Raw genomic sequence first — 19,169 nt, 5'->3', positions numbered from 1 at the left:
TTGATTTTCCAGCAGCATGGCCATGGCCCAAAACAGTTTCAATAAGTTGTGCTAAAACTTTTACACGCCTTTTGGCCCGTCCAAGGAGAGAGCAGAGCAGAGCTGAGTGCGGTGCGGCGCGGTGGAAAGTATGGGGGAGCGGCGGCAAAGAAAATAAAAGCATTCGGCCGAGGGGCGTTTTGTGGCAGTGTGGCTGTGGGTGGGGAGGCGTGGCACTCCAGTTGGTTTGCTGTTAAAAATTTGAACGCGCTGATGGGCATTTTTACAACTGAAGCGTTAACTATGTGCAACTTGCAGCAGCAGCAGCAGCAGCATCACACAGAAAGGCAGAAAGGAAAAGAAAAAGCGAATAAGAAGAGGAAAAAGGCGAGAGAGAGAGAGAGACAGGGAAAGAAATCAGCAGTGTGTGAGAGAGAGAGAGACACTGTGCAGCGGCAAAACTATGGCATTTTTATACCCGGTACTCGAAGAGTAAATAGGGTATATTGTATTTGTGCACATAACGGTTGTATGTAACGCACAGAAGGAAACGTTTCCGACCCCATAAAGTATATATATTCTTGATCAGCATCAATAGCCGAGTCGATTGAGCCATGTCTGTCTGTCCGTCTGTCCGTCTGTCCGTCTGTCCGTCCGTCCGTCTTGTTTGTCGGCTAGTTCTCAGAGACTATAAGAGCTAGAGCCACCAAATTTTGGCACCAGACTGCTGTATGCTCACACTGAAACCAGTGTATTTCAAAAATGAGCCCCGCCCCCCCGCCCCCGCAAAGGGCAAAAAACCTCCCAAATCTACAATTTTGAAGATAACAGAAAACTAAAAACGCCATTCCGTAGGGAATGACCTTATCTATCAGATCACCAAATTGGAATCCGATTGGATCATTATTATAGCCACAATGAAGAAATTAATTTGCAGTAGCCAAACCCACCCCGTCCCGCAGCATTCACACTCTGCTTCGCGCTGTTTATGGCCTGGCCCCTGACACGTCACTGCCTCTGCCTCTGCCGCTGCCTCTGCCGCTTCCTCTGCCGCTGACTCTGCAGTGTGTGTCTATAGGGGAGGGTGGCGAGCTAAAGGAGCGTGTTGGCGTGAGTAGTGTTGTTGATGTAGATGACAGATGAAGAAAAAATGTAAAATTGGACAAATAACCGCTAAAGTGCAGATGTAGTACTGAGTGCCGGGTATAAAAGTTGTGACGCGTAAGAAGCGTCTCACACGTCCCTTCTCGTTTCGATAGAATTTCACAATATTTTCCCATTTTAGTTTACAAGTTTCGCAGCAGCCCGCGGGTCTCCCGGACAGCAACCGCACACAGCCAAAAAAATCAAATGAAATTTTCATGAGCTCTTCAAGAGCACAGCAAAAAATAACTAAGATCTATATTGTACATAGATAAACTCCAAACGGATCTATCTTTGGGTGCCAAAAGACAGCCAGAAATTGAACGCAATTTGTGTGCACTTAAAGGATATAAAATAATTTCCAGTAAAAACAAAACTGCAAGTTCTTAGCACCATTTATTGAGCCTAATATTTCGATTCATTAGCATCTCCAAGCGGCTTACACAAAGGAAATATTTAAAATCACATGAAATATTCAAGAACAGTGATAGACAAATTATTGACCCTGAACTGGTTTATGTTACAGCTGGGGACGGACTCTAATTTCTTTTGACCTTTGGCTTTGACTTTGACTTGTCTTCTGCCTTGCCGGCACAGCATTCCTGCAGCGAGCGCACCAGCAGGCGAATCAGCGCAAACAGACAGTAAAAAGCGAAGAGGATGCCGCCATAGAGTATCACAATGGCATCCAGACTGTGGTACTGAATGAAGTTCAGGTCTTGGGAGGCACTTCGCAGGTACTTGGCGCCCTTGTGACGGGTCACATGCTCCACCCAGAAGATGGCACGCTCCAGCGGTGTTTGCTGCTGATCGATATAACGATCCGACATGTCCTGCACCTTCTTGGAGGCCTCGGGATCATTGATGAGCCGCTCGATGGCTGCCAGCAGCTTGGGCGCTGTGAGCTCTTCATAGTTCACTGTCACTCCATAGCCATTCTGTTCGGCCCTCGCCATGTTGAGGAACTGATCGCCAAAGATGGGAATCCCGACGAAGGGCTTGCGATGGTAGATCGACTCCGTGGTGCTCAGCAGGCCGCCGTGGGTGATGAACGCAATCACATTGTTGTGGGCAAGGATGTCATCCTGAGGGAACCAGTCCGAGATGAAGACATTCTTCGGCTTGCCGGGCAAGTCGGTGTCCTCGAACTTCCACAGAACACGCTGCTTCAACTGAGAGAAGGTGTCCAACAGGGCTTGACGCTTCTCCAGGGGCAGATCTTTGCTTTTCAGGTTGGAGCCCATTGAGAAGTAAATGACTCCATGTTTGGCTCCTTCGATGAACTCTTCGATGTCCTTGGGCAGTGGCTGGCGCTTGCGGTTGATGTGCATGCCTCCCACTTCGATCATGTTGGGCGAGTAGGGCCGTGGGAAGCTCAGGGAGACGTGTTGATTCAAGAGCACCAGCGCCGTGTTCTTGCGCATCTCGTAAAAGTCCTGCTTGTTGTTGGGGAAGTGTTTCCGGTAGATGGCCTCCTGGAGGGGCAGGTAGTAGAAGTTCAGGAAGAGATGCTCGTACGTCACAAAGGCAAGATTGGCCACGCGCTCCACCAGCGACATGTGATCGGAGAACTTGAGCAGGGCATGCGGCACATACGAAGGTGGTGAAGGTGTTCCAACCTACAAAGAGGAAGCGTAAAATGTGTCCATTCCTTGGGTTAGCTCTGGGATAGTCTTACCAGATCTGTGTTCCAGCTGATGGCTCCGAAAGTGCCCATTCCGATGAGCGGCGCATTAAAGTGCTCGGCCAGTCCGAAGTGTGCCTCGTTGAGGAACACCTCCGTGATGACGGCATCAAAGTTCTGCTTCGAGTTGATGAGTTCAACCACCGCAGGATCGCTCAGCAGATACTCGGTTATGTTCAGGCCCATGTGATGGAAATTGACAATTTGTTGTATAATCGGATCCTTTGAAGAGGTTAACAGGTTCTTCATATTGCCTGCAAATGGTGACGGAACATGCAAGTGCTGATTAGATTGTGTAATACGATAAGCCAGTGGCTTGAATGCGTTTATATGTATTTCAAGGTGTGACTGAACAATCTCTTCTGTTGGTTTTATTTGCCAATCACAATTGAAAGGCAATAATAGAGAAATTATTATAAATAAATATTAAACACCAATGTATGCATGGTGTATGTATTCATGATGGTGTCATACTTTTGCTTTTTTCTCTCTCTTTCCTCTGCTCTTTCTCCCGAAAATATTCCATGCTCTCTGGGTTAGAATTTGCTCTCTTTGGCACCAACTGATACTCCCCTCTCTGCCAGGGTATTAGCACAAATCAATCGATCGTCTAGCAACAGGCTGTGCTGCACTTGATTATGCAATTGTCTGGACACTCCCCCCAGACCCCCCGAAAATATGTATGTATGTACTCACCCTGCATGGCGGTCAGCATACCGGGCACACCCACATCCTTGATATTCTTGATGGGTTTCTTCAGTGGAAATGGCGAGACAATGGTCACCTGATGACCCGCTGCAGCCAGACCTTTGGCCAATGCCGATCCCACGTGGTAGTGGGAACGGGCTGCCGTGGGCAGCACCACCAGATAATTGTAGGCCGAGACGCAGCTCAGCAAACAGAGCAGCAGCAGAGCCGCGAAACTAGTTTTGAGGCCAAGTGACTTCATGGCTGGTGTGAGAATTAAATACGATTAATTGGTGGCCTAATCACTGCCAGTTGTGAAATAGTGTATATGTATGTATGTATGTATTCTAGGCTGTAGCTTTCGACCGAACTCAGCTGATATTCTATCGATATTTACGCGTCGGCGCCCCGAAACAAACTGAGGAAATTCACGCCGGCTGTGGGGTAATTATAGACAGACAGCCAACCAGCTGGCCAAGTCTCTATGGCTGGAGTAGTACCCTGCGATAATATGCTGGATTTGTGTGTGTATGACGGCCCCCAAACTCAAGTGTTTTGTTTGACCGCACATACATGACCGACTACCTGGTTCACTGCTGTCGCTGCATCAGCATTACGCAGCCTAAAACCTTTGCCTAGCATTTAAACTCCTAGATGAATAATCTACATGCATACGTATCGTGCGTGTCGATATGATTGCGAGCTTCATTGTATGCGCAACTCTTTTTATTGTTCTACCTCTCTCTCTCTCTCTCTTTCCACGCTCGTTTGGTCTCTAGCGTGGTGCTCTACTGGCATTATCGACGCTCGCCAGCGCATGATGAAATTGTTAAGGGTGTTGTGCTGACGCAACGCGCTCTCTTTTCGGCGCGTCGCTCAAAAAAGTTTCTTCTACCTGCTGCTGAACTGCTGGCAAATGCAACAACAAACTTCGTTGTGCCCGCGTGTGTGGTCCCGCAAGAGAGCGATGCAACACCTTTTATAGTTTCATAATGTTCAAGCATGTTCGTTCCCCTCGCGTTCTCTCTTCATCAGTTCGTTGGTTTGGGTTTGTGCTCTCTCTTTCTTTTAGGCTTTGCGTTTATGGCTCATTTTGTTTTGATTACCGGCTTTCGTTTGGGTTTTGGTGACGATCAGATAAGCTTTATTCTACCTGTTGGCTGGTCTTCTGACGTTGCTTTCTGCTGCGTAACTAATTCAAAACATATTTAAACAAAGAAGAGAACAAATGTTATGGGAACTCAAATGTTTTAGGCGCTGCCCGCTGGGGCTATGGTTATTAAACAGGTTATGGGCTGACTCGACATTTATTCTAGGGGAACCACTTCTACGGTGATTCGAATGATTCTTTTTGGTATTTGTGTTAAATTTTGATAAATGTTTTGTTTAATTTCAAACACAGAGCAGTAGCTAAAGGTATCCTGTAAACCTACACATTTATTGCTATGAAAAGACTTAATTAGAGCTCCAAACTGAACTCTAACTAAGCTTCGCCTTCGACTTTGACTTGTCATTTGCTCTGCCAATAAACAATTCCTGCAGAAAACGCCACAAACGACGAATCAGCAGACCCAAACAGTACAGAACAAAGATAATGCCTCCGTATAGCAGCAGAATGGCATCCAGATTGTGGTACTGAATGAAGCTGAGATCTTGGGAGGCACTTCGCAGGTACTTGGCGCCCTTGTGGCGGGTTACGTGCTCCACCCAGAAGACTGCGCGTTCCAGTGGTGTCTCCGGCTGATCGCGATAACGATCCGACATGTCCTGCACCTTCTTGGAGGCCTCGGGATCATTGATGAGCCGTTCGATGGCTGCCAACAGCTTGGGCGCTGTGAGCTCTTCATAGTTCACTGTCACCCCGTAGCCATTCTGCTCGGCCCTCGCCATGTTGAGGAACTGATCGCCAAAGATGGGAATCCCGACGAAGGGCTTGCGATGGTAGATCGACTCCGTGGTGCTCAGCAGGCCACCGTGGGTGATGAACGCAATCACATTGTTGTGGGCAAGGATGTCGTCCTGAGGGAACCAGTCCGAGATGAAGACATTCTTCGGCTTGCCGGGCAAGTCAGTGTCCTCGAACTTCCACAGAACACGCTGCTTCAACTGAGAGAAGGTGTCCAACAGGGCTTGACGCTTCTCCAGGGGCAGAGTCTTGCTTTTCAGATTGGAACCCATGGAGAAGTAGATTACTCCATGTTTGGCTCCTTCGATAAACTCTTCAATGTCCTTGGGCAGTGGCTGGCGCTTGCGGTTGATGTGCATACCTCCCACCTCGATCATGTTGGGCGAGTAGGGCCGTGGGAAGCTCAGGGAGACGTGCTGGTTGAGCAAGACCAGCGCTGTGTTTTTCCGTGTCTCGTAGAGGTCCTGCTTGTTATTGGGGAAGTACTTCCTGTAGATGTCCGCCTGGAGGGGCAGGTAGTAGAAGTTCTGGAAGAGATACTCGTAAGAGAGAAAGGCCAGATTGGCCACGCGCTGCAGCAGCGTCATGTGATCGGAGAAGCGCATCATGGCATGCGGCACGTAGGAGGGCGGTGATGGAGTGCCAACCTAAGGGCGGAAGCAAAACGTTGTAAAGCTTTCGTTTTAGGATTTATTGGGTAAATCTCACCAGATCTGTGTTCCAGCTGATGGCCCCAAAAGTGGCCAATCCAATGAGCGGCGCCTTGAAATGTTCCGCCAGTCCGAAAAGCGCCTCGTTGAGGAAGACCTCAGAGACGACGGCATCGTAGGTTTGATTCGATTTCATGAGCGCCACCACATTGGGATCGCTGAGCAGGGCATCGGTTATGGACAGGCCCATATGATAGAAGCCAATGGTACGCGTGAGCATCGGCTCTTTCGATTTATTCAACAGGTTGCCAATGTGGCCTGAAAATTGGAGAATCCCAGAGATAAGATTACACTAAAGCCAGTGGAAAGATAATGAGAGTGAAGTGCACTGCAAAATGATTGTCTTACCTTTCATGACCTCCATAACACTGGGCACAAGCACATCCTTAATGTTCGGAATTGGTTTCTTCAGCTCAAAGGGCGATACGATCGTCACCTGATGACCCGCTGCAGCCAGACCTTTGGCCAGTGCCGATCCCACGTGGTAGTGGGAACGGGCTGCCGTGTGCAGCACCACCAGATAATTGTAGGCCGAGACGCAGCTCAGCGAACAGAGCAGCAGCAGAGCCGCGAAACTCGTTTTGTGGCCAAGTGACTTCATGGCAAATTCTGGTATTTATTTGCAATTAATTCGCGATTAATTATTGTATTTTGCTATGACAATTTTTTATAGAAAATATCACTGCTAACGCATTGGCGTGGCAAAACAAACTGAGGAAATTCTAGCCGGCTGTGTGGTAATTATAAGCAGCTGCATGACTATTAGATGATAAGGCTTTGCTTTTGCTCTCTCACACTTTCACAGTTTTACTCTCTCTGTGCATCTCTCAAGTGTTTAGCTGTCCAGCAGATTAATTTCGATTACTTTCTCTCTCTCCACAGTTGCCTCTCTTTTGCAATTGCTCTCTCTCTGCCGTTCGTTTTGCTGCTTATTGGCATAATATTTGTATTCCATGTGCATGAAGCAACTATAAAGGAGATCTCGTCGGTGGCAGAGATACTCGCTACTTTCCCCAATTTTCAGTGCTCGTGTGCTTGGCAATGCGGAAGGTTACAGCGAGAGCCCTTTCATTCGCACTTTTCACTCGCAAGTTTCCCTAGTTTTTGCCGACGAGACCTCCTTTATAGTTGCTTCATGGCCATGTGTGCCTCACGTATTCTTATAATTATGATTTATATTTATGGTTCGCTATTGTTTGTTGTGCTATTCAAAAACTCTTTTTAGTGTTGGTTTGAGCGAAAATATAATTTCATTCGGAAAGGAACTTGACCATTGGCTTGAAAAGATTTTATTTCGGGCGTTGTAGAAATTACTTTTAGGTAGAGAATTTTGAGGTTTTTTTGCAGATATTTTATTCTCTTTATGATTTACTTTTGATCTTCCTTTGTAGCAATAAATCTTACCTAAGTAGATCTCCCTCTTGCATCAAATGGCTATGCAAATATCCGCTTAAGAACCCTCCTCTTTCCCACCCAAGATCTATCTTCTAATGCATTTTGTCCTTCCTTCTGCCATCCCACACTTTAACAACCAAAAATCGTAACAGCACAAAGCACAATCCCATAACCACACCCAAACCAGCAAAGAGCGTACCCAAAACATCTAAATTGTGATATTCGACTAGGCTTAGATCCTGGCAGGCACTTCTCAGATACCTGGCGCCCTTGTGGCGTGTCACATGCTCCACCCAAAAGACGGCACGCTCCAGGGGCGCCACCAACTGATCCCGAAAGCGGCTGGACATGGCAAGTGCCTGTTCCGTGTAGCTGGAATCGCTTGTAATTCGCTCAATGGCCGCGCGGAAGCGGTTCGCCGTGAGTTGGTGGTAAGCCAAAGTGAGGCCAAAGCCGGCTGACTCCGCATTGGCCATATTCATGAACTGATCGCCAAAGAAGGGAATTCCCAGCACGGGCTTGCCATGGTAGATGGACTCCGTGGTGCTCAGCAGTCCGCCGTGAGTGATGAAAGCAATCACCTTGTCGTGGGCGAGGATATCAGCCTGTGGAAACCAACTCGAGATGAAAACATTGGCGGGCTTGTCGGGCAAATGTTCATCCTCGAACTTCCACAAAACGCGCTGCTTGAGGCCACGCAGTGTCTCCACAATTGCCCGGCGCTTGCCCCGTGGCAGATCTTTGCTGTTCAGACTGGAGCCCAAGGAGAAGTAGATGACACCGTGCTGCGATGCCTGAATGAACTCCTCAATGTCCTGCGGCAGGGGTTGCCTGTTCGTACGATCGATGTGCATGCCACCCACTTCAATCATGTTTGGGGCGTACGGACGCGCTGCGCTGATGGACACGTGATTGTTCAGCAGCACCAAGGACGTGCTGCGTCGCATCTCATGAAAGTCCTGCGTGTTATTCGGAAAGTACTGCCGGTAGAGCGCCTCCTGTCGTGGCAGATGGAACCAACGCTGGTAGAAATACTCAAAGATGTGGAAGCCCAAGTTCTGTGCGCGCTGCCCGAAGTCCATGCGGTCACTGAACTGCAGCAAGCTGTGTGGCACATACGAGGGCGGTGAGGGCGTGCCCACCAGATCCGATGTCCAGCCAGTGGCGCCCAGGGTGCTCAGTGCGATTAGTGGTGCGCCGCCAAAGTGCTCGGCAAAACCATAATGAGCATCGTTCATGAACGCCTCCACGATGACCGCGTCGTAGGAGCGCTGCTCCTTCAGCAGCTCCTGCACTGTGGACGCCGCCAGCAGGGCTTCGGCGAGGTCCAGTCCCATGCGATGTATTCGTGGATATCTTTGAACCACAGACAGTTGTGCATTATCTAGGATGCGAGTTTTGTGTTCTGTGGTTAAGAGAAAAACAATTGAAGTTTTTTTATTGATTTTTTGATACGGCTTAAAGGGCATCCACTGGGAGGTGCCTGAACTTGAGCATTTCTTTTGCTGTTATCACTTTGTCGTGCCTCGAATTCCCCCACAGCGATAAGCCACTACGTGACAGATCCCTGGCAATCAGCTGTGTGTTAGAACCCCGGCCAAATGTGTGTCAGAGCCCAGAGACAATCAGCTGCCTGTGTGTGGCTAAAAGTTTGCTTAAAACAACAATGGTTCGCCGTACTCACTGGCCATTGCGTCGATTGTATTCGGCGTGTTCACATGGATCAGTTTGTCGAGTGGTTTTGTTTGGGGAAATGCCGAAATCAGTGTGACCCCATGGCCAGCCGCCAGCAGACCCTTGGCCAGAGCAGCACCCACCGTGTGGTGAGACTTGGAGGCGGTGTGGAGCACCATCAGGTAGGAGTAGCCATGGGCCTGTGGTGCCAGCAGCAGCAGCACAAAACCCAAAAGGCCACACATTTTGGTAATACTTTGGAAAAACTCTCGCTACGAACTGAAGAGTTTAAATGCCTTTCACTGAAAGTTATACCCAAAGCTGTCTATGAAATGGAGAGTAGATAGAGAGAGACTTTGGGACTTAAGATTTATGGAGGGACTGTTTTTTGGGGCCTATAACTGTTCGTTTATTTTTAGATCTTCCGAATCTTTATGCCTTGCACCTCTTTAGATCTTGTTTTGTCTTTTATCTATTTGCTGTTTAATTTTGTTTGCATTCATATTTTTAGTGTACAAAAATACCTTTTTATTTGCGTCTGAAAATAATCTTGAATATAGTCTTTAATCAGTTTCAAAACAAACCCTTCCAACACCAAACCGTCCATGCGTTTTACAGCTGAAGCACATAATTCTCTCTCTTAAATGTGTACTGTTCCAGGCAGCAACTCCAGCAGAGGAACAGAGCACTGTTAATACCCCTCGTTAACCGCCTGTTACTGTTCCCAAGTACCTCTCACTGTTAACTGGCTGTAGCCGATCGTTGTGAGCGCTGGCTGTTACTGCTTGTTGTATCCACTCGCTGTTATTGCTTGCTGTTATTGCTCGCTGTTATTGCTCGCTGTTACTGCTCACTGTTAAGACTCTCTTAGAACGCTGGCAGAGCAGGCATCACTTTTCATTCTTCGTGTCTCTTACCGCTCTCTTCTCTTTTGCTCTCTGATTCAAAGCTCTCTTATTTCGCAAGCAAACACGTTTTGTTGGTGTGCCTCTTTAAAGTTCTTGATTGATCAGCACTTTGCATTAAGCCTTTGAGTTACCTACACTACGTGATGGCACAGACAGCAACAGCTAAACATTTCATAATATAAACAAATCGAATAGATAAGATATTAGAAAGGAGTGCTTGCATGGGGGTATATCAGTTCGCGTAACTGTTTTGCCTTAATATAAAAGTGTAGCCCATACAAAAAGCGACTTAAAGTACGAGTTTTTAAGCAAATGAATATGTTTTGCTGTTTATCAGTCCGCTTGTGTCCAGTCCCCTTGCAGAGCATAAGAATTTCACAACAATTGAGTGTAGATATATAGCTTTACATATAAGCGCCGGTAGCCACAAGAAATTCGTTCAGTCTCGAGGCAGCAGCGTGCTCCGTGCGGTCGCTAGAAGCTCACTCCACGCGCGCTCTTCAATTTCATCAGCATGCGTTTTCTCTCTTTGTGTGTGGCGCTGCTCTGCAGTTTGTGTTGCTGCGCTGCTTACCAGTTCCTGATGGTCCTGAACTCTCCCGGACGATCGCACTTCAATGTGGGTCACGCACTGGCCAAGGGCCTGGTGCAGGCGGGTCACGAAATTACAGTCGTCTCGGTGTTTCCGCAAAAAAAACCACTGCCTGGATATCATGACATAAATGTGCCAAATATAATATCAGCCATGAAAGGTAAGTTAAGTTAATAAATGATGCAACATTTATAGTAAATATTAATGCTAAACTTTTGCATTTCCAGGCGACTTGGCTGCCCTCTGGCAATCCATACAGAAGCCTCTCACCCAAATGCTAATCGATCACTATGACATGGGCTTTCGCCTCACACGCGGCCTCTTCGTGGATCCCAACTTTCGGGAGCTGCTGCAGAGCAATCGCACCTTCGACGCTGTCATTTGTGAGACGTTCTACAACGATGCACATTATGGCTTGGCGGAACATTTCAATGCCCCACTCATTGGCTTGAGCACGGGCGGAGGATTGACTTTCATCACGGATATGGTGAGAGTTTCAGGAAAGACTTCCTCAAGACCTCAACTAACTTTTTCTCGAATCTCTCCCTTAGGTGGGCTCCCCTGCACCAGCTTCGTTTGTGCCACACATCATGCTGCCCTTCAACGATCACATGTCGCTGTATGAGCGACTCCTCAATGTCGCTTTTTTGGCCTATGAGCGTCTGCTGCTGGACTACTACTATCTGCCCGGGCAGCAGGCGCTCTACAAGGAGTTCTTCCCTCACAATAAACGCTGCTTCTATGAGATGCGTCGCAATGCCTCGCTGGTGCTGATCAATCAGCATGTCTCGCTGAGCTTTCCACGTCCCTATGCGCCCAACATGATCGAAGTTGGTGGCATGCACATCGATGGCAAGCTGAGTCCACTGCCCGCCAAGATCGAGCGTTTCCTCAATGAAAGCGAACACGGAGCCATCTACTTTTCAATGGGTTCGAATCTCAAGAGCAAGGATTTGCCAGCAGAGAAAGTCCAAGAGATTCTGCGTGCCTTCAGGGGCCTCAAGCAGCGTGTGCTGTGGAAATTCGAGGACACGGAGCTGCCCAACAAGCCGGACAATCTCCTCATCTCGGATTGGTTTCCCCAAACGGATATACTGGCGCATCCCAAGGTGCTGGCATTTGTCACCCACGGCGGCATGCTGAGCACCACGGAGTCCATCTACCACGGCAAACCCGTCATTGGGCTGCCCATCTTCAGCGACCAGTTCTTCAATATGGCCCATGCCGAACAGACTGGCTATGGCATTATGCTGGACTTTAAGTCACTGAACGCTGCAGACCTCAAAGCAGCCATTGAGCGGATCACCAGTGCGCCCTCCTACACGGAGGTTGTACGCGGCATGTCCTTCCGTTATCGCGATCAGCAGCAGACGCCGCTGCAGAATGCCGTCTACTGGGTGGAGCATGTGACCCGCCACCAAGGCGCCGCCTATCTGCAGAGTGCCGCCCAAAGACTGAACTGGTGGCAGTACCACAATGTGGATGTCCTGTTGATCATCTTTGGGGTGCTGCTCCTGCTGCTGGTTGGCCTGCCATTTGCTGTATGGAGACTGCTCAGAGCGGCGCTTGCTGCTGGCCAGAGACAACAGCCACAAGGGGCAAAGAGAAAACGCAACTGAATTTGGGTCTGATTTGTAAGTTTAAATAAAAAGTAGAATTTTATTATGATAAATCTTTTTTTTATTTATTTTTTAATTCAGTTTTTTTCTATGAAAATATTTTTAGAGTCTTTCGGCAGCAAGTTTTGATTTAGTTTTTGAGGAAAATTCAATTAAACGCCCATGAAGATCTGAAATATTAGCCCTTTGCTCATCGTATATTCCACTACTTTTGGTCACACCTTTTAATTTACACTAAAACTCTAGAATTAAGTTCCGTACAATTTTTTCTTCCGTCTTAAATATTTTGCACAGTTTCAAGCAGAATCTTATTCGCTCTTCTGACACCTTAAAGTGTGACTCCGTCTCTACTGTGGCTTTTCAATTTATTTATTAAATATTTCTTACATCTCTACATGTTTTTTAATATTATTAGCATAATTTATGTGTTCTCCCTCTAAAGGAGGGAATATTACCTTTGGATTCTTGCCTTGATTTTGCTTTACTTCCCACTTATTTAGATCTTTCTGCAGTTGCTTCTTTTAATTCCTAATCTACCTTAATTTCTGTTATTTTTTTTCTGCTAAATTCCTACATTTATTCTTCCTTTGTTTCTTTGTTTTGTTTATATATAAATCACCTTCCGATTGTTTTATCCACACGCCTAAAGTCATGCCACACAGCAAAACCCTCTTCCATGGCCATTCCCAATGTTCCATTTACATGCCAATCAAAACGCTGCCTCAGAGTATGCAGCGCTCAAATCTTTCGCAAGCAAACAAAATTGATAATAATTCTCCTGGCAGAAATAAACATTTTGCCTATTATTGGCCCAACCCAACCCAACCCCTCGTGATATCAATGCACACACGTGTGCCCTGTCCCGGACCCGTTCGCTGATTGATTTCGATGGGAAAACAACCAACCAACGAAATGTAAATGACAAAACGAAATGGGAAAATTTAAATAGGCAGCCGAGCATTAAATTAAGCAAAAAGTATGACAGAAAAAGGGAGCAGCATAAAGCAGCGCCACTGAAGGAACTGTAACATCCGCCCACGTCCAGCAGCCACACACCAAATAAACACAAACAAAGGAGGAGTAAAACCGCTTCAAGGTGCAAAACGGCTGAAATGAAGGAAATGAAATGCCAAAAAAGAGACAAAGTTTTACCCCACACACGCCCACACATGCGAGAGATTTTTCGCGAGTGTGCAATGACATTGAAAAGCCAACGCCCCAAGAGGAAGGAAGCAAAAACAAAAAAGAGAACCGGGAAAATATGGAAAATATACGTAATGTGAGCCAAAAAGTTAGCTATGCACAGAACTTTTTTTTGATGGCGCTGAAAGTGAAAAGTAAATTTACGCTAAAGTCGCCGAAATGCACAGCAAAGAGAAAATAAAAATTGAGAGTTGGGTGGGCAGGGAAGGCAGAGTGGGGGATGGGGGGCTGCTGTAAGGACTTGCAAAAGAATATGAAATGGAAAACGGAAGTTCAAGTTGATTTGTTTGCCGGCAAAGTGAAGTGAGGCTGACACACACACACACACACACATTGGCAGCCATTTTGCGGAAACGGAAGTTGCGTTTCAATCGCACTTCTGACGAAGTTAACAACAAAAACAACAAAGGACAACAGATGGCAGTGGCCATGGGAGCAGGGCAAATAAATTTAGCATAACAATACTTTGCAAATTTCTACGCGTATGCGTATTATGCTGATGATTATGATGCAAATATAATGCTCATAAATTTTGACAACTTTAAGGCCGCTACCTGTGAAAGGGAACAGCGTGGGAGGGTGGCATGGGTAGCCAGTTTTTGCTTAGGTTTTCTTGGAAAGATTAAAGTTTTCTTGTGGCTAAGAGGTAGATAAGGTATCTTTGGGTTTTAATCGAAACTTTGTAAAGGGTTTTAATCACTAAAAAAAACAGTAAAGGTAAAACAGACTTAGGAAAGCCACAAGAATTTAGAGATTTTTTCTTTATCATACCACACTTTTCCATCTGTCCCCATTTGTGTCTGTTCACAAATGGTAGCTGGTGCTCTGGCAGGGTAACAGCACTGTTAGTACCAGAGGTTAACAGCCTGTGGCCTGCGCTGCTTTAACAGCCTGTGGGCTGCACTGCTTTAACAGCCTGTGGGCTGCGCTGCTTTAACAGCCTGTGGGCTGCGTTGCTTTAACAGCCTGTGGGCTGCGCAGCTTTAACAGCCTGTGGCCGCCGATCAGTTACAGCACACTGTAAACGCTCTCACTGTTAGCGCTCTCACGATCCGCACGGCTGCTCTCGACTGCGGCCTGACCTTGTACACTTGATCTAATTATGAACGGGGTTGAAAATATACACTAAAATATGGCGTAAATGTACATATCTCAAAACGACTTGCTCCCACACCTACATACATATGTATGTACATCTGCATACCCCAATCAATTTTCGCATCTTAAGTCTATGATTCATTCATGTGATATATGGGCATGACTGCGGATCCTTAATGTCGCAGTATCGTAATTAAAAAATGCATTGCGGCGTAGCCCAGACATCTTTTTATTTTTTTTTGTCTTTTTGCTTTGTTTTTATTTTTGGCTTGCGCTGATATATCACACATTTATCCACCCTCTGGCACATGGCGACTCTCCATCACACAGACACATACATATGCAGAGATTGCGCTTGAAATGACAGTTGCACTTGCACCATGACAATGCGCCCCAAATGGAATGGAACGGGTGATGCATGGAGGAAGAAGGGGCTTCTGCAGCGGAGCAAATTGATTGCGATTGTTGAGTTGATTGGCAGGCGAAACATGCACACACACCTTCTCGCACTCTCGCAGACAGACACACACAGACACAGACACAGACACACACACACATAGATGGATAGATTGACTGCATGCGTCACGGGCAAACAAAAGCGCCGCTTTGTGGTTTCCATTGTTGGCGTTTTTTTTGCAACCCGCTGCTTTTTTAATACCCTTTCGGACAGGGAGGGAGAGTCAGAGGGAAGGGAATGTTGAAGAGAGACAAATATTTATGGCCATGGTTTATCAGTTTGCCTGAAAAAAGTACAGAAAAATATATCAGAAACTTACATACAATTGATCTATCCAAATCAGAGATATCTTGCTTAGGAGTACTATTTTAAGTAGATTTAAGATGGCATAAGATTCTCCTATTTGATGCAAAATAAGACTGCGACTGGCTTGCGCTCCATGCGGAAGCGCACCTCGGTCGCGCTTCGTTTTTTGTTTAGTGGAGCCAGAATTGGAAATTATTCTTACATATTTCCCTGCTTAATCTGATTAAAATATTCATATATGTATGCTGCTATATTTTATATTAAATCTATATCTATTTATCTATACTTTTATTTATTATATTCACAATATTTTAGTTTGTTAACCCCCTGGCAGAGTATCTAAAAACCTGCCCTTGCTCTGGCTTCCCCTATATTTATCTCCCTTCCTTTTGCTTGTTAAACCTTTCTTCCTTCTCTTTTTGCACCCATTTATTTTTGGTTGTCGTTTAAATTAAGTTCGTTTTGTCTTTTGGTTGCTCTTCTTTTCCCAGAGAACCTTCTTCGTCTGCTTCTACTTCTGTTTTACTTTTTGTTTGATGAATTTTTAACACGCGCAATTTACAAGATGACAGATAGTTTACTGCAACTCTAAGAACAAAGACAAAGCTGTGTGTTTGTGTGTGTGTGTGTGTGTGTTGGATCTGTGTCTTTGTTTTGAATTTCAGCTGCAGGGCGATACCTAACAGAATGTCTGTTTTGATTGGAAGATGGCTAAACAAAAGATGTTGCAACATTTCAGACCAAAAATAAACTAAAATAATGTGGCAGCATTTTCTGAAGCAGTTTCAATTTTAAATAATAATATGATTAAAGTGGGCAAAATAGGGAAAATATTTTAGGCAAGACAAACAATTGGTGGATGTTTTTCATATTTACACAATAAAGCTGCTAAAATTGGCAATAAAATGATTTCAAATATTCTTAATATGTGCAGAAAATACTTCCAATCAGCTCTTTCCCTCACCTCTTTATTGCCACCTCCTTTTACCTTTGCTAAATGATTTATTATTAATATTTTAACGTGTATCACATTTTAATTTCATCAAACAAACAGAAAGTTACCTTCGTATCTTTGGGCGTGGGGCGCCCTCGAGCGGGTAATAAATATTTTCCGTTTGACAAAAACTCTGGCAAAAAAAAGGCAGCAAAACAGAGAAAACTCCAATAACAAATCCGTAAAATTTGTTGCCCCTGCAATGTTTATCGCAATTTGCTGGATTCTCGTGTTGTTTTTTTGAGCGTATGAAATAAATTGAAATTGATTAAATTTTGTCTGCCTTCGGCATTTGTTTAAAAGTTAATTGTTCGCCCCCACGGCTGTTGATGCAGTTTGTGCGCTTCGTAAAGCGAGAATTAAATGCGGTCAGTGCACTGTCCATTCGGGGGTGGAAGAAGGAGGATGCACCATACTTATATTTCAATTGCAAGCACAAACTTACACAAATTCCAAGCGTTTTGCCTGCCGCCTTCTCTGGCCACAGTGGCAACAAAAAGCCATCAAATTAGTGTGTCGGCTCTTTGCCAAAAAGTTTTTGAAGCTGTGTTTTGCTAGGGAGGGAGTTCTTCTGCGGATTTTTACCCCCAAGCAGCAGTTGGGTGGACATTCATCCGCAACAACAACAACAGCAGCAACTCCCAAGCCCAAGCCAAAGCCAAGGCAAGCGCGTGCCAAGTTGCGTTTTTTTCTGTGTAGCGCCGTTTTGCCCCATTTTTTACCATCTTCTGTGCCTTTTTTTAGTACTTTTTTTTGCCGTTTGTTCATGCATTAGTTGTGTATTTAAAGAGGGTATATTGGGCACAAAAAATGCGTGTTGTAGGCTGAAGAAAGAGGAACTATCAGCTAGAAAGGGCATTCAAATATTTTTAGCTCTAAAACTCTGTAAAAACTCGGTGCTAAAAAAAATTGCGTAGCTCCAAAATGATTTTAGAAAATGTCTTAAGAATAACCTTCTGCGGAATGGTCTTAAGATGAGCTTAAAATATTTGCAACTCCAAGAATCAAGTCAAGAAAGGTGAAGATAGTCCTCCGTCTGTTGCTATTTTAAACCCCTTAAAACATAAATCACTTTCTCTACAGGGTATCTTCCTGCTCTAATATTTTACTTACACATTTTCTCCCATTTTTGTTGCCGCTTTAGTTGTTGTTTGTACGTTTTTTTTCCTGCTGTTTGTTGGTTGGCTGCGCTCTTTGAAATATTAAAATTAATAATAAATGTTGACGGCATTCATTTGTTGCCGGCTGCCTCCTGCTGCTGCTGCTGCCTGCTGACTGCCGCTACACAAATATGAAGTCTTCGTTATGGCCAAACGCATTTTACGTTGTCTATTTTCTGGCAGACACTGTCTTCCCCACTGACACTTATAGCTCGAGCTCCCCCAGTCCGCCTCTAGCTGCTGCTACAGCAAACCTGCCATCTCGTTCACTCAGTTGCGGACAGCCTGCCATCCCGCTCCCTTTTGATCCTGTTGCCATCTCCTTTCGGCTGCCTGTGATTTTTATTTCCTTTGGCAATTACTGTGCAGTTTCTGTGCTCTCCTGTGGCGCTCTCTCTCTCCATCTCCCTCGCTGTGTCTCGCTTTTCTGCTAAATTAAATTTTATTTAACTGTTATGCATGGAATTGGTTACAATTTTTATTTCTATGCTGCACACAGACACACACACACACACACACACACACACACAAAGTGAACGCTAATTTCTTTTTAAATTATTTAACAATTTTTGACTGCCATTTGCGCGTGCGGCGCGTGTGGCTCCTGGCAAGCAATTCGAAGACTGTAACAGACTCTGAAGCCGAGGAGGCATGCCTCACTGCCAGAACAATCTAATTAGAGCCAACAACGATGACGATGCCGATTTGTTTTATGCCAATTTACTTGGCAACAGTTGTCGTTAATGCGAGTGCCAAGAAATTTGGCACAGCCTTTGAAAAATTGTCTGCAAGGAAGGCAGCAAAATCTGTCCGGGATTTTCCTTTTGGCCAGCCAAATGGCAAATAGTTTTTATCGTCTTTGTTTTTCGCCTTGCGTCTCGCTGCATAATTGCTGCAAAAATACATAAATTATTGCTGATAGATGGTCAGCAATGGGGGAAATATTAAAAGTTGTTTTTACCAGCGGTTAAGTAATTGAATTTTTAGAAGCCAGAAAACAGGCGAATAAATATTTATAGAAATGCAGGGAAAAAGCAGAAAAGGGTGATGAAAGTTTGGGACATTTTTAGAGCTTACAAATTTGCGCTTCTACCGCCCTTCCAACCGAGAGACGCTGCCGCATGACGCGTGAAGGATGGGGCAAAATGACATTTTGGATTTGTTTGCAAAGGAATTATTTTTGGATACATTTTTGTTTAGAGCATGAAATATTTTTCATTGAAAAACCTAGAGACACTTTATGGAAAGTTAAGTTCCATTAAACAGATTATTTTGGAATATAATTATAATTATTTCTGGCTCAAATGTATGCCCCAATAAGTAACAAGAAATTCCCCAAATATCACCCAAAGATTTGCCTACAAATCAGTTCAAATATTTGCTTTTGCAGCACACGATCCTCGACCTTCTAGGGCTTCTACAGATTGCAGCAGACACATAGGAGAGAGTGTTAAAAAATTAAATTTCACCCAATAAATAATCAAAAAGCAGTAAAAAATTCCCTTGAAAAGTGCGCAAAGTTGAATAATAAATGCAACAATTGCCTGGCCTCGCCCACACCTCCACCCCCGCAGGTAATGCATAATGAAATTATAAAATGCAGCAGCAACCAGGGCCAGGTCAGAGAGCAAGCCAGGGCCCCAGGCCCAAGGCC

At 45.3% G+C, this 19,169-nt stretch overlaps 4 protein-coding genes across 4 annotated transcripts; 1 reads left to right on the top strand and 3 right to left on the bottom strand.

The window, feature by feature from the left end:
- Nucleotides 1-1,499: 1,499 nt before the first annotated feature.
- LOC117897815 (UDP-glucuronosyltransferase-like) lies at nucleotides 1,500-3,902 on the bottom strand. The gene is made up of 3 exons (XM_034806866.1): nucleotides 3,503-3,902; nucleotides 2,801-3,060; nucleotides 1,500-2,741 (listed from the first exon to the last, which is right to left on the bottom strand). The coding sequence occupies exons 1-3, from the start codon at nucleotides 3,753-3,755 to the stop codon at nucleotides 1,662-1,664; spliced, it is 1,593 nt and encodes a 530-aa protein (XP_034662757.1). The 5' UTR covers nucleotides 3,756-3,902; the 3' UTR covers nucleotides 1,500-1,661.
- A 1,010-nt stretch (nucleotides 3,903-4,912) lies between these two features.
- LOC117897983 (UDP-glucuronosyltransferase 2A1-like) lies at nucleotides 4,913-6,730 on the bottom strand. Its single transcript, XM_034807095.1, has 3 exons — nucleotides 6,458-6,730; nucleotides 6,108-6,367; nucleotides 4,913-6,046 (listed from the first exon to the last, which is right to left on the bottom strand). Exons 1-3 carry the CDS (start codon nucleotides 6,708-6,710, stop codon nucleotides 4,973-4,975), a joined length of 1,587 nt encoding a protein of 528 aa, XP_034662986.1. The 5' UTR covers nucleotides 6,711-6,730; the 3' UTR covers nucleotides 4,913-4,972.
- Nucleotides 6,731-7,596: 866 nt separating this feature from the next.
- LOC117898866 (UDP-glucuronosyltransferase 2A3) lies at nucleotides 7,597-9,423 on the bottom strand. Its single transcript, XM_034808544.1, has 2 exons — nucleotides 9,189-9,423; nucleotides 7,597-8,909 (listed from the first exon to the last, which is right to left on the bottom strand). Exons 1-2 carry the CDS (start codon nucleotides 9,421-9,423, stop codon nucleotides 7,597-7,599), a joined length of 1,548 nt encoding a protein of 515 aa, XP_034664435.1.
- Nucleotides 9,424-10,471: 1,048 nt separating this feature from the next.
- LOC117898000 (UDP-glucuronosyltransferase 2B15) lies at nucleotides 10,472-12,325 on the top strand. The gene is made up of 3 exons (XM_034807128.1): nucleotides 10,472-10,838; nucleotides 10,906-11,165; nucleotides 11,230-12,325. The coding sequence occupies exons 1-3, from the start codon at nucleotides 10,601-10,603 to the stop codon at nucleotides 12,295-12,297; spliced, it is 1,566 nt and encodes a 521-aa protein (XP_034663019.1). The 5' UTR covers nucleotides 10,472-10,600; the 3' UTR covers nucleotides 12,298-12,325.
- The last annotated feature ends 6,844 nt before the right edge of the window (nucleotides 12,326-19,169 follow it).

This window comes from Drosophila subobscura, chromosome O (assembly GCF_008121235.1).
Source record: "Drosophila subobscura isolate 14011-0131.10 chromosome O, UCBerk_Dsub_1.0, whole genome shotgun sequence".
NCBI classification, from domain to species: Eukaryota; Metazoa; Arthropoda; class Insecta; order Diptera; family Drosophilidae; genus Drosophila; species Drosophila subobscura.
Note: the sequence above shows the minus strand (reverse complement) of the source record. Positions and strands in the feature narration are given on the sequence as shown.

Excerpts from the sequence above, each read along its gene's own strand:
- LOC117897815 (XM_034806866.1), bottom strand. The coding sequence starts at position 3,755 with ATGAAGTCACTTGGCCTCAAAACTAGTTTCGCGGCTCTGCTGCTGCTC. Across the intron at positions 3,061-3,502 it reads TATGCTGACCGCCATGCAGG|GCAATATGAAGAACCTGTTA; the intron begins GTGAGTACATAC and ends CACCATTTGCAG. Across the intron at positions 2,742-2,800 it reads TCAGCTGGAACACAGATCTG|GTTGGAACACCTTCACCACC; the intron begins GTAAGACTATCC and ends TCCTCTTTGTAG.
- LOC117897983 (XM_034807095.1), bottom strand. The coding sequence starts at position 6,710 with ATGAAGTCACTTGGCCACAAAACGAGTTTCGCGGCTCTGCTGCTGCTC. Across the intron at positions 6,368-6,457 it reads TGTTATGGAGGTCATGAAAG|GCCACATTGGCAACCTGTTG; the intron begins GTAAGACAATCA and ends TCCAATTTTCAG. Across the intron at positions 6,047-6,107 it reads TCAGCTGGAACACAGATCTG|GTTGGCACTCCATCACCGCC; the intron begins GTGAGATTTACC and ends TTCCGCCCTTAG.
- LOC117898866 (XM_034808544.1), bottom strand. The coding sequence starts at position 9,423 with ATGTGTGGCCTTTTGGGTTTTGTGCTGCTGCTGCTGGCACCACAGGCC. Across the intron at positions 8,910-9,188 it reads TACAATCGACGCAATGGCCA|AACACAAAACTCGCATCCTA; the intron begins GTGAGTACGGCG and ends TCTTAACCACAG.
- LOC117898000 (XM_034807128.1), top strand. The coding sequence starts at position 10,601 with ATGCGTTTTCTCTCTTTGTGTGTGGCGCTGCTCTGCAGTTTGTGTTGC. Across the intron at positions 10,839-10,905 it reads TATAATATCAGCCATGAAAG|GCGACTTGGCTGCCCTCTGG; the intron begins GTAAGTTAAGTT and ends TTGCATTTCCAG. Across the intron at positions 11,166-11,229 it reads TGACTTTCATCACGGATATG|GTGGGCTCCCCTGCACCAGC; the intron begins GTGAGAGTTTCA and ends TCTCTCCCTTAG.